This window comes from Epinephelus fuscoguttatus, linkage group LG19, assembly GCF_011397635.1.
Source record: "Epinephelus fuscoguttatus linkage group LG19, E.fuscoguttatus.final_Chr_v1".
In the NCBI taxonomy this organism is placed as follows: Eukaryota; Metazoa; Chordata; class Actinopteri; order Perciformes; family Serranidae; genus Epinephelus; species Epinephelus fuscoguttatus.
In genome coordinates, this window is record NC_064770.1 from 31200791 (window position 1) to 31214020 (window position 13230).

Below are 13230 nucleotides of genomic sequence, written 5' to 3' on the forward strand. Positions count from 1 at the left end.
AACAAAATATGTTTTTGGCCTTAAATAAAGAATTCATACACTATGACAACATTTCACACAAATGTCTAATAAGACAAAATTATAAAGTAATGACAATTTATATTTTAAAGGTCAAAGGTCACCTTTAATGCAAAAACACTAGCAGTCACAGCAGCATAACAGGCTTCAATGTAATCCCTATGCCTACGGGCAATTATGCACAGTCAATTTACATGCATTAAAAGTGCTTGCCAACTTGCTTAGACTGTGATTATCAGTGTCTGACAATGTTACGGAAAAGACCCTACAGAGAAATTAACCGTTTTTTTCTTGGTTAAAAAAACCCCCAAAGTTTCCATTTAAGGTGACCTCTGATCTTCAGACTGTGGTTCTTAGCGTAAAGTCCGTGCTAAAAAAAAAGTGTGAGGTGTACACCTTAAAAGACATAGACAGGAACAAGGCAGATGTTAAGTTGCCTTATGGGAAATGAAGGACCCAGTGTTATGGGGGCTTGACCCAAAAGTGAGGATATCGAGGCTCTAACGCATTTCATTTTACCAATTCTTTTCCTAAGCTGTTTCTTGTCATTCCTCCAACATCATGGAAGTGGACTATGGCAGTGCTTTAAAAGTAAAATTAAACAAAAGTAAATACTGAATCACTATAGAGCTCAAATATCAGAGAATCACAGGTATCTCCCACAAGTTTAGACATTTGGACCAGGTTCCACCAGACCTCTGAGCCATCATCCACATCTCGAATTTGATTAGTACTTTGACTGGGCATTTTAATTATTTGCATGTCATCATGCATGTCACAGATATGAAACTCTCAACATACAGTGGCTTCCTCTTTTGTATTTTTAGTTTTTATCTTAGACAAGTTATTGAGTTCAGAAGGAAGGATACAAGTGACAGATGCTCCGTAGGTTGGTACTAGAAGTCTTCAATATATGCACTTGCTTTTATGAACCCTCTAGGAATATAATTAGTTCTAATTCAGTCAATGAAGACATATTTGGTTGATGTGTAAATCGACCAAGCTGCACTTGAATCTGAATAAACAGAAAATACAAATTGATTAAATTATTTTTTCTATATTTCACTGTCTGTGAAGTACTGCCATGCCCAGGTATACTTCCTGGCTCCATCACAATAATCTCAAATATCACACGTCAACTTTTCAACCCTCTCTTCAGTCAGAAACAGCAGGTGGCTGTGGTGCATCAGATCAGGACACATAACGTGGTGTCGGTTGTCGATCACAGACATTTTACTGAAACACCTGCCATGCTCTGTAGATTCTAAATACATTTAAAGACCAGAGCACCACTGATGTGTCACAAATTTCCATTGTCAAGCACCACTGACATCAAAGCATTCCAACAATGTCCTGCTGTTGTTGTCTGGTGCACTGATGCTCTCTTGTGGACAAAATGTAAAGTGACACCAAAAGAGCACACGGTAACAAGTAAACAGTCTGAGCTCAACACTGCAAGATAATCAGTAAGCACACATCTGAAATGACAGTTCAAGTAAGAGGCAAACAAGTTGGCATTCGCTCAAAGTTTATTAAATACACATTGGAAAATAAAACTCTGTTACGATCCATAGCTTATTATAGCATGTGCATGTCTGCAAAGAAGCAGATGTGGAGGGATGACACAAGCACTGGGTAAAGGCTGTATGTTGATGATGTGTCACAGTCCTTTCGGAGTCTAATGGGGTTTCCACTTAAACTAAGATGCTGTGAACAGAGTTGATCAGAACCTGACCAGCACAGTGTGGTATCATGCCTGGGAAATGGCACAAACAGTCTCATACCTGCAACTTAACACCAGTGATATAACAGTTTAAATACAAAACATGGATCCTCCCCATCAAACAGCTTCACTTGCAAAATGATTTTTAGAATATGGGGGGCGACTTTAATATTTGAATTACTTAACTCATCATATGGGCATCAGCGTGTTGAAGGGATAGTGTGGATCTTTTGAATTCATAGTCAGCGTATTACATACAGTAGATGTCAGTCGGCATGCCACCAGTTTGGAGAAGCAGGCTGGAGTCTGACATGGAAGCTAAGCAATGTACTGCTGTAGACATCTTTTAGTAACCATAAATGAAATATCACTTAAAGTGCGCACTATATTTGGAGTATTTTGACAGCTTTACTTTACGTTAAACAGTGATTGCAAGCGTGGAAATGAAGTTGTTACATCGCTCTCATCAAAGCCAGACTACATTGAGAAAAGAGGCGATTTAATATCACTGAACGCAGGAGCTACTGGTCTACCACTGCCTTTGTTAGTTAGTTAGTTTTTATTATTGTGTGACTTTGGCTTTTAAAAGGATTGGTTTGGATTCACCGAAGTCCCACAATTGCACAAACAAACTAACTGACAGAGGCAGGGGTAGGCCAGCAGCTCCTGTAATCAGCAATCCAAAATAACTGTTTTTGTCAATGGAGTCTGGTGGCTTTGATGCTGTTTACCGCTTACCCATCAGACCAGGCTGTCTAATGGAAAGGTAAAGTAAAGCAATCAAAATGTTCCTAATATAATGTAAACTTAAGCTGTTACGTACTTTTTTAGGTGGTTAAAATATGTTTTGCTGCTGGCCCCCATCCACAGCAGTGCATTGCTTCGGTTCCGTTTCAATACTCCTGCTGCTTCTCCAAACTGGGGGCGTGCTGACATCTACTGTATGCAATACACTGACTATTGATAAGCACCCTGTACAGCCCCACTTTAAAAAATCCAAACTACCCCTTTAATGCTCTCCACCTCCAGCATAATGTGGTTTGATTACACAATTCACTGTTCTTCAACAGCAAGCCCTTTCCTGTTATTGATCGCATGATTGTTTGATCAAATTCCACACAAACATGTTTAACAATATTTAATGAATATTAGTATCCTGAGCTTTAGTGTCGCGTGATCTAAGTGCTGTTTCAGATGGACTTTTGTCCTGCCCAAAACAGACACACTGATTCATTCAAATGCACAAACAATCTAATCCAAACACTGTAAATGTCACCACAATATATTACTTACAGACAGCTTCAGTCCAAATGGAAGAAAGAATCTGATTATCAGCCATGATTAATCAATACTGGCTGAACTCTGAAACTCTGAACAGTCTTGCAAGGCATACGAAGTCTCCGAAGTTTCCTGCTAAATTTTGACACAATTATTTTTTAACATCCCTGTTCTTGAGTTTGAGTATGGCCTTTTCTGGACAACTATCTGGTTATATTCAGTGAGCCATCTTGATGAAAGGTTGTCCCGCAGAATGTTATGTTTAAAACACTGACAGTCAGGCAATGAAATTCTGGACTAAAGCTTAATTAGAGTATGAAACGTGCATGTGCACCACATCGCAATGATTATTTTGCACAATTTGCTTATTCTGGTAGACAGGTGCTGAATGCTGTGAGAAAATACTGGTTCCTCTGCATTGCCTCCAAAATCAACGTTAAGTTAATCAGCTTGGCTTTAGGTGCTCTTCACAGACCTACAGTATGTACAGTACTTTCAAGGCTTACAAATAGCTAGTAAATCAAGTGAACTATCCCTTTAGAGGCGCTCTGCTTCCACCCATCCACAGCCACACTTAACCAACTGATTACCTTACTCTGTGCATGAGCTCATTTGTATAACTACCGAACTGCCGCACTGCTTGAATCCAGTTTATTATTGCTGCCAAGAATATACATTTAATTAACTGAATTCTAATTTCATAACAAAGTAAAACAGAAGAAAGTGCAATAAAACAGAATTTTGACAACCAAAGCTAATCTCTTTAAAAAAAAAACACACACACAACCAATATCATGCGTTGAGTCTTTTCTCTGTGTCTAACACACACTTGTTAACATTAAAAGAACAAACACGAATGCAACAAATAGAGGATGAAAACATCAAATATCTGAAGCACTTCTTCTTCTGAGGTTCTTTTTCATGTGAGGTTTCAGCCGTTGACATGACTCATACAGACAACAGCTGCGATCACAGCTTTCCTAACTATTGCTGTTCACTTTTAGGTGGAAAAATTAAATGTGCATATCATCCCAATTACTAATGTGATATACATCATCAGAAGACAGACTGTATCAAAGAAATAACTCTCCCTAGATACTTTTGGAGTTTCTACATTATACTGAATAGTGTGGCAGGTGTGATATGGTGTTTCTGGTTCATGAGAAAGCTTGAAAAGATTAGGGCTCTCATATATTCTACAGTTTCACAGCCTGTGTCCAGTGTCAGTGTCTTACCAGAGTTCCTGACTGTACTCCTGAGAGTGTGTACATCCCTGAAGCAGATATACAGATGACCTCAAAAGACACTTTTTTTTAAATTACACCTCAAGGATGAGCCTGCAAAATACCAATGCATTCTGAAAACTTAAAAGGACAAACAGTTAAAACAAGTTCTGCAAGTGATTTAGTATGCAACAGACCTAAAGTGGACATCGTTCTCACACTGTTTGCCAGTTCTTCTGAGATGTCACACTGCGTAGGACATCACACTGTGACTGTGTGTGAAGATTTGATTCACTTCCTTCAGCAGTTGGCCACCAGATCCTGCACAGCCTGGGTGATTGTTCAGTGTAAATACCAGACACATCAGGCGACTGTATCTGAACTGGCTGCACTGCAGACGACCTGAGTCATGCTCCACATCTCTGTTAACATTCATTTTACATCCACGGGGAATAGCTGTCTCTGAGCACTTGCAGCACATGGTGCTTTCTTTCATCGTGTCCAAAGTGGAGGACACAGACGCCAGTGCTAACCCCTTGGTGTGGCTATTCCTTCTAGTATGGCAACAGACTGACAGCTGATCCAGTGCAGAGTCCCATGAGACAGTCGCTGATCATGTGGCCAGTGGTGCAGTCTCCTCCTCAGGCTACCTTCTTTTAAGTCGAGACAACCTAAAAACATGTGGCACACCGAGAAATAGGACAGATAATTACCAAAATATTTATTCCAGCTTATCTTTCAACAGAACATTAAATTGTGAGGCTGATGAATAACAAAAAAATATATGTTTACATTCACAAAACCTCCTGTTTGTATCAGATACTGCCTAAAAATGCAGTTTGTTTGTTTATTTGCTGTTTGTCCTGTAAGGTCACCTCGTCTTGGATAGCCTCGCGTCACCAGGCTCTTCAGGCGAAGAGCCTGGTGTCTATTCACTCTGAATTTTGTCTTGATTCTGGTTCCGGTCTAGAGAGTGGATCCGGAATTCACCAAGTAAATGTGTTCACCAAAGTAAAATCGATTTCCACCTCCGGTTTCTCCACTATGTAAAGTTTAATCAGAAAAGAAAGAAGAGAGAAGACTCGCCATGATCGATACATTTTAACCATTTAAACATGGATATAGAACAGTCTGTTTTAGAGGAGTTTCTTCAAGAAACCTGTCGGGTACATAGCATCACGTAGTTTTCCTCTCTCTTCCGTCCCCACCACCCCAAACTTTATCGAGACAATGCATTTACATAATACAGTATAACATACAAAACTAGGATCAATTGCCTATTAAATAAAACAGACAACTGAAATAGACGATAACTTGTAACACAAATAAATACCACAAAAGAAAAAGGTAAACGTAATGGCTTGGCTTGGGGCTTTTCTTGTAAATTATATTCTTTAAATTAAAAGGTTTCACTGCATTTTTATTAGCTTGGTGCTTTTATTTTGACGCACATCCATCGAATTCCGGATCCTGTCTCTCTCGCCCTGGTTCTGGTTGCTTCACAAAACAGCCACTCAATGGCCCCAGACTAGTCTTGGATAGGTTACCGTACAGTAGGGCTGGAACGATTAGTCGACTAATCGATGACTGGTTTGAGTCATTTTTCATAGAAAAGTACTATAAAAGTACCCAAAATACTCTTATTGCAGCTTCTTATGTTCAAATATTGGCAGCTTTACACACTCTCCCATGACGGTGAACTAAAACCCTTTGGCGTGAGTACGAAACAAGACATTAGATGTCATAATTTTGGGGTTTTGGAGAGACATTTTTCAACATTTTAACACATTTCCTGATAAATAGTCGACTAATCGAAGAAATAAGCGACAGATTAGTCAACAATGAAAATAATCCTTAGTTGCAGCCTTACTGTACAGGGCTACCAGGCACAGGCTCAGGGGCCCAAAGTGTCTTTACCTGCAAAATGTCACTCAAATGAATACATACCAACCACAAAGAGACTCAAGATGACCACTAAAAGATGCAAAGGAACTGCAAATACACATAAAATAACTAAAAAGGGGCCCAAACAACCACAGAGTGACACAAAATGAATACAAAGAGACACAAACAATTAAAAAAAAACAAAAAAAAAAACCACACACAATCACCCTCAAACAGACACAAAACGATGTATAACCTCTACTAGATGCAACACAACAAAGAAGTAAGTCTGTGTTTCCTGCTGCTATGTAGCATGGTGGGGCCTTGTGCATACCGGTGCCCAGGGGCCCATGAGCCCAGTAGTACATAATGATCTACACCTCTCATTATGGACATGAAACAAACTTAAAAACACAAAATATCTTGCGTGCACTTACTTTTTCACTGATATGTCTGTGTGAGAAAAAGGCAGCAACAGCATCCACTGTGAGGCATGTCCTCCCCACATCAGTGACCAGGGAGTGTTCACGCTGGTCCAATCTGCCCCGGACCTCTGCATCATCATCATCATCACCACCTCCACTTCACTGTCTTTATCTTCCTCCAGGGCCGCCCTGTCACTCAAGATACCCCTCAAATACATCCAGCTCCGTGTCCGTGTCATAAGGGACAGAGGCCGGGTCGGACAGCACCCCGAGGTCCACCAGCGCCTGGTCCATATCCTCCGGCAGAAACACTATCCCCACATTCAGGACGATGTACTCCATCAGAAAGGCATAGTAGAGGATCAGGACATTCACAAAGAACAGGCCCAGATAAAACATATATGGAAGTTCGTCCAACAGCGATTCTACCGAATCTAGCTGGGCATAAATTGGATGTGTCATAGAAAAGAAAGACAGCCACGGTTTGGGTTGTTGCGTGTGAGCAGGGCCAGGACGTGGCGGAGTGGAGTCGCTGGTGTCACCGCTAGAAATCTGTCAGGGGTGATGGGGATGGGGCGTCCATTTCGGGTCGTCCCGACCTGTGAACAGTGAGTGAGAGGCGGCTACTTTATCTGTACGGTCCAGAAGAAAACGACACACACACAGGTAGACTAGAGGGCGTAGCGTTCATAGCTAAAAATAACTATTGGACGGTATCAAAATATCACGTTGGCTAGCTCGACGCATTCTTGACATTGGTTCTTTGGGTTTGCGGAATTCACGCCATGCCAGCTGGCTAGGGCTAAAAACAGTAGCATGCGATGATAGTGAAAACAAACGCGAACATATGTTCAAGCTACGTATTTGGACTTATCTAGTATGCACAGCCGTACCGGTAAATAAGAAAACATTCACAAATACACGCGTCTACCGATGTTTCTAAAGCTAAACGTCCCTTCTAACATTTTTGCTAACTGCATCAAAACAGTCCTCACCAGAAGCGACACCCGAAGTCTCGGCAGATGATTGGCTGTCCGCTTGACAAGCTCAACTGTGATTGGTCTTCAAGGTGTCGATCAGTAACAGAACCCTCGCGAGGACCTGTCGCATCCTTTTATCGTCACTGCCACACCGGATGTGATTTTTCTTTTCTTTTATTTATTTTTTTATTCAGAGTCAAAAAAGGTACATCAGATTATATTAATATAACTGAGCGAACTGCAAGACCGAAATAAATAATGAAATAGATAGATAAATAAATAAAATAAATTAAAAGGTAACAAAATACAAGTAGTCATTCAGAAAATTAAAGTACACAAATATTCATACAGACAGGGCCTTTCCAATTTTCCAGCACTTTACCTTTTTTGTATAGAATTACTTAATTTAGTAATAAAGGAAATACTGGGGTAGTTTTAAAAATGACATTTGTGAATAAAATATTTTGCCAAAATAATTAAATTATTTTTTGTCCACCAATTGGATCCCAACCATTATGTTTTCATAATTTAGAATCATAATATTTTGATCATCATAAGTTAACCAATATTTCAAAAAGTCCCAACATTTTTAGGTACAACACAAGAAAAAAGAAATGTTCTAAGGTTTCAGTGCTTGAGTTACAGACTGTACAAATATTCAAATCTAAATTAAACCTTTGGTGTAAGAAGTCATTACTAGTGTAAATCTCATTTATTATTTTAAAGTGAACTTCTTTAGCATTGAGGGAATTGGAAAAGAGAGGTATCTGGTTCTTATTTTGACTGTCAACATACTGCTGTATTCTTAGAAAATATGTCTTTGCTTCAAAGGCGATGGTAAACAAACTGAAGTGAGAATATTCCCTTATTATTTAATAATGCCTTTTTGTTATCTTAAAAAAGTACATGCAACTATAATTAATAAAGGCTTTTGTGGAATAACCACAGAATAAATCAGCATGCCTCTAATTAACTGAATCATCGCTTGTGTGATTGCCTTAATTGCTGTGTTATATTGCCCATCAGTAGAAACAATTTTGTATTTTTTCATAAAAGTATATGTTAAAATATGAGTACGATTATCTAATAAATTAATAATGAACCAGATACCCCTCTCCATCCATTTTCAATTAATATACTTCTGTTATTTCACATAGAAACCATGTGTGGGGTAATGTTATGCATATATATCAATATCCAATAATGGAGGACTACATGTCAATAAGAAATGTCAATAAGAAATCTATACCACCAAAATTCATGAGTATTTTAGACAGAAAATAAAACCAAAAATGTCCACCTTTTTATGAGGAAACTTTTTAATCATTTTAATTTAATTTGATCTAAGTCAATAGCATTTAGATCCCTTCCTCAATACATTTATCAATATCACTTTTTCTTATATAATTTTGTTTATTTTTCCATATTAATTTAAATTAATTTTTCAAGTACATCAAATGACTAATGAAAGTCTAGATAAACTACAGGAAGTGAATGTTGTAGTTTTCCTCCACTCGCTCTTGTAGGCTGTGTCCAGTGTCCATCGCAGGGAAAGAACTACAACTCCCACACAAACCACGCGCTGTAGTGTTACGCAATGACCCCTCAGCGCTGCTATCGCTGCCTATCACCTTCTGTTTGCTAAGTAGCTATCTGCACGGGAAAGTGGGTGTAATGGGTAGCTGCGGACGCTAACGTGAGCAAAATAACTCGCCTGTCAAAACATTACACCCCGTAAAACCACCATGTTCGGCCGGTCACGGAGCTGGGTTGGAGGACAGGGGAAGACGAAAAACATCCACTCCTTGGACCATTTGAAGTGAGTAGCTAGCATTAAATATGCTAACGTTAGCCTGTGTGATAGCCGGCTAAGAACGGCTGTTAGCGCTATCATTAGCTTAGTGTTTAACAGCTCAAATAACTAAATGTAGCTGTCTAATTAGGTGTTCTTCTCTATGGTTGCTGCGTCCTTACTGTTCTGTTTGACAACGTAGTTCTACATGTGAGCTAGCGGTTAGCTTTAAAGTGATAAATCCACCCTAAAACAGAATTTGACCCTGTGCTACTGTAATGGTTTTGGACATAGTCAGTGTCAAACATTGAGCACCAAGTGTCCATACAAGCTGAACAGCGAAGCACCGAGATTTAAAGGGCTTGCACACGGCTATAGATGTATGCCCAGGTTGAAGTAGGGGGGAGCTATGCTCGCTATTACAGAGGTCACAAATGGTAATCAGAATGGCAGAATTTAAAGTTGTCCCACCACAACAGGTGCAACTAATTAACCAGGGAGTAATCAAGCTCAGTCTGCACACATGCACAGAGTCCTGAGAAGCAGTCCAATGAGGCATAAGTGAAAACACCTGTGTGAATGTACAGTGCAGGAGCTTTAATTTGGTGGTTATTATATTACACTATTAGAGATGATCATTTGACTAACTGTATGGGCTCATAGTACTCAGATTTTCTACCACAGAGATGGGTTTTATTTTGAACACAGGGTTTACAGTCAGTTCCTCAAAAGTTGTTTCATTATTCTGGTCTGCAGAGCAGCTTCTAGATGCACTATGTCTTTATATCACTGCAGTCTGTCTCTCTGCTGCTAAGTTCAGAGATAGATTTGTACGGATTAATACTAAGCTTTATGACTATCTCCCACACATCTTACCCTCGTTCCTGTCTCTCCATCAGGTATATGTACCATGTCCTGACCAAAAACACCACAGTGACCGACCACAACCGAAACCTTCTAGTGGAGACCATCCGCTCCATCACAGAGATCCTCATCTGGGGAGACCAGAATGACAGCTCTGTATTTGAGTAAGAACCAGTCCACGACTTCATGCAAAATGTCTCACCTGTAGCTGCAAATATGCAGATGTGATTCCTGTATAGGACTCGAGCAATCAAATTGACAGCATTGTATTTACTTGAATTTGAATCTCTATTCATGGAAGCAAGGTTGTGCAAACTCTATTATAACGTCACATTCATGCATTTGAAAAGCCACAGAAAACTGCTCCTCACTGATTTTTACGATTCATGTTTGATCACCTGATTGGGGGAAATCCTCAACTTAGAAACCCCTTTCTCCAACATTATAACTAACCTAGCTGGATAGTCATATTCAAGCAACTCAGGACTCCTACCACACCTTATTTATATATAGCAACATTGCTAACAAGTAGGTTGCCATGCTGCTCTTCTCTGGCCGAGAGCCATTCATAATAAGATAAACCTGTATCTCTGTGTCACAGTGATTCTTGATTTTCAGCCTGTCATGCTGGCTCTGCACAAAGTAGTTACATACTTGTGTTGTCAAAAAATACATAAAACATATTCTGGTCAAGAACATTTTTGCATTTATAAGCCCTTGGCAGTTCATTTCCCCCAAACCACTGAGGCATTTCAGTAGTTTCCGGGGACTCAAGCTTATTAAAATATGGTGTTTTGTTTTTAATCAGATGCAGCTCTGCAATTAGAGCTGCATGTCATCGCTTCCGTTCATCCACTTTGCCACCTTTGGCTTTATTATATGAAACAGGAAATGGTTTTGAAGAGCAGAAAAGCCACAGAGGATGTTGAAAGAATACTTTGTGTGATCAGGAAACCCATGAAATAAACATGGACATGAAAACTCGCTTTTCACTTACTAGGTTAGGAGTTTCTTGGAATTTTTACAGTCTTATTGCAACATTATGATGATGATCTTTATGTTCAAAAAATCAAAACGTAAAATTTCTATGGTGCAAAGTACTGGAGCACTCTTGTCGGTGTTTACTGAGGTGTGGCTCAGTCTGAGAGCTGGTCCAGTAAACTGAGGTAGTGATAAACTGCAAATCTGTCAAGGGTGAAATGAGCAGTATGCGAGTTCAGTATATTGACATAACACAGCACAAAAATGATGGTTGAATATGTTCCTGTTTCTTTTTTTTTTTTTTTTTTAGATTTGTTTTGGTGTTTGTTGCCTTTTATCAGATATTGACAGTATAGATATAGACAGGAAACACGGGGAGAGACAGGGGTAGAAATCCCACAAAGGCCCATTGCAGTAATCAGATTAGTGATGTTGTGGGTATAATATGGTATGAGTCTTAATACTGTAAAACAGAAACATTCTTCCCTTTGATATTTATATTTCAGGATCAAGTCATCATGAACTGACAGCTATATGTGTTGTTGTGCACTTTCCTGTATGTGTTCAGCTTCTTCCTGGAGAAGAACATGTTTGCCTTCTTCCTGAACATCCTGCGTCAGAAGTCGGGGCGCTACGTGTGCGTCCAACTCCTCCAGACCCTCAACATACTGTTTGAGAACATCAGCCATGAGACTTCCCTATGTAAGCATTTAAATCAACACTGTTTAAAAAAATTAGACACATATATTGATGTAATGCATTGCAGTTAAATAGTCCTGAAATATGTAATACATTTCTTATATTGTTACATTTCTGAGACTGCTGCTTAGTTTATTTTTTTGGTGAATTATGTGGTATGTTTTGAGGCTGTGGTGGTGTTCAGAACACTTCATAATAGCATCTACAGAGATGCCACAGCCTACAAATCCTATTCCAGATGTCCGGGAACGTGTTTGTTTGGTACAGACCCCACCAAAAATCACATCAACATTTGTATTTTATTTTTCCAGTGAGAATGAAATGGAAAAGCCGCTTTCCATTTTAATTCACAACATATATCACAATTGCAATATTTTTCGAAATAATTGAAATAGATTTTTTTTGCACATCATGCATCCCTAGTTTATATTTTGTACAAGAATATTAGAAATATCTTACTATGTAGTACAATATAGGGCTGCAACTAATGATTCTTTTTGTTTATTCATAATTTGTCAATTTTTTTGTAGTTTGTGACATCATATTTAAATTGTGAATAAATTTGTTTTAGGTTAGATTAAATGTGAGCAGTGAAAGATGCCCATAGTAGTTATTACAGTGGTGCTGTATTGCATTGCCTTAAGATAGACGTATACATGTTTTTTTATAGGCTAAACAATGCAAGGCATGTTGCACTGGCTGTCTTTGTTGAAACAAGCAATGCAGAGCAGACTGCTGCATGTTTTGCTGTTGCTAGGCAACCAAAGACTCAGTAGATGATACTGTAATTTATAAAGTGGGCCGATGTCTTTAAATAAGTAACCGAGGTTTGCATTTTGGTGAATTGTGGAGGTATTACAATCAGAGTTGTGGCGCATTGTCTCAGCAGGAATTAAGAGAGCTTTCTCGTGTTCACTGAGCACATCAGTCACTGCTGTAGTCCAGCCTCACTGCTGATCTCATGATAACAGCGCTAAAATGAAAGTAGTGCAGGGAAACTATGCACTGATCTCTTCTCTTCTCTTCTCTTCTCTTCTCTTCTCTTCTCTTCTCTTCTCAGATTACCTCTTGTCAAACAACCACGTGAACTCCATCATCGTCCACAAGTTTGACTTCTCGGACGAGGAGATCATGGCCTACTATATCTCCTTCCTCAAGACCCTGTCGCTCAAACTCAACAACCACACGGTGCACTTCTTTTACAATGAGGTGAGGTCGATAATAGTTGGGGGGATGAGAGGGAAGAAAGAGATAGAGGATCTGTCATTCAGTGTCAACAACTTCCATCGTGCACCCACTATCACACAGAGGAAGGAAGAGACAAAAGATTAGAGGCTAAGAATTAAGCAAGTGAGTGATGAAA

At 39.3% G+C, this 13230-nt stretch overlaps 2 protein-coding genes across 4 annotated transcripts in view; one reads left to right on the forward strand and one right to left on the reverse strand.

The window, feature by feature from the left end:
* Positions 1-1535: 1535 nt before the first annotated feature.
* On the reverse strand, positions 1536-7623 carry dexi (Dexi homolog (mouse)). The gene is made up of 3 exons (XM_049561708.1): positions 7547-7623; positions 6564-7150; positions 1536-4913 (listed from the first exon to the last, which is right to left on the reverse strand). Exon 2 carries the CDS (start codon positions 7011-7013, stop codon positions 6744-6746), a length of 270 nt encoding a protein of 89 aa, XP_049417665.1. The 5' UTR covers positions 7014-7150; positions 7547-7623; the 3' UTR covers positions 1536-4913; positions 6564-6743.
* A 1524-nt stretch (positions 7624-9147) lies between these two features.
* Positions 9148-13230, forward strand: part of clec16a (C-type lectin domain containing 16A) — a 64085-nt gene continuing 60002 nt past the window's right edge. For all 3 annotated transcript variants that reach the window (XM_049561694.1, XM_049561696.1, XM_049561695.1), the window contains exons 1-4: positions 9148-9350; positions 10223-10351; positions 11737-11870; positions 12928-13076. In XM_049561694.1, the coding sequence (XP_049417651.1) occupies positions 9277-9350; positions 10223-10351; positions 11737-11870; positions 12928-13076 (486 nt within the window). In that variant the 5' untranslated portion in view covers positions 9148-9276. The remainder of the gene's footprint in view (positions 9351-10222; positions 10352-11736; positions 11871-12927; positions 13077-13230) is intronic.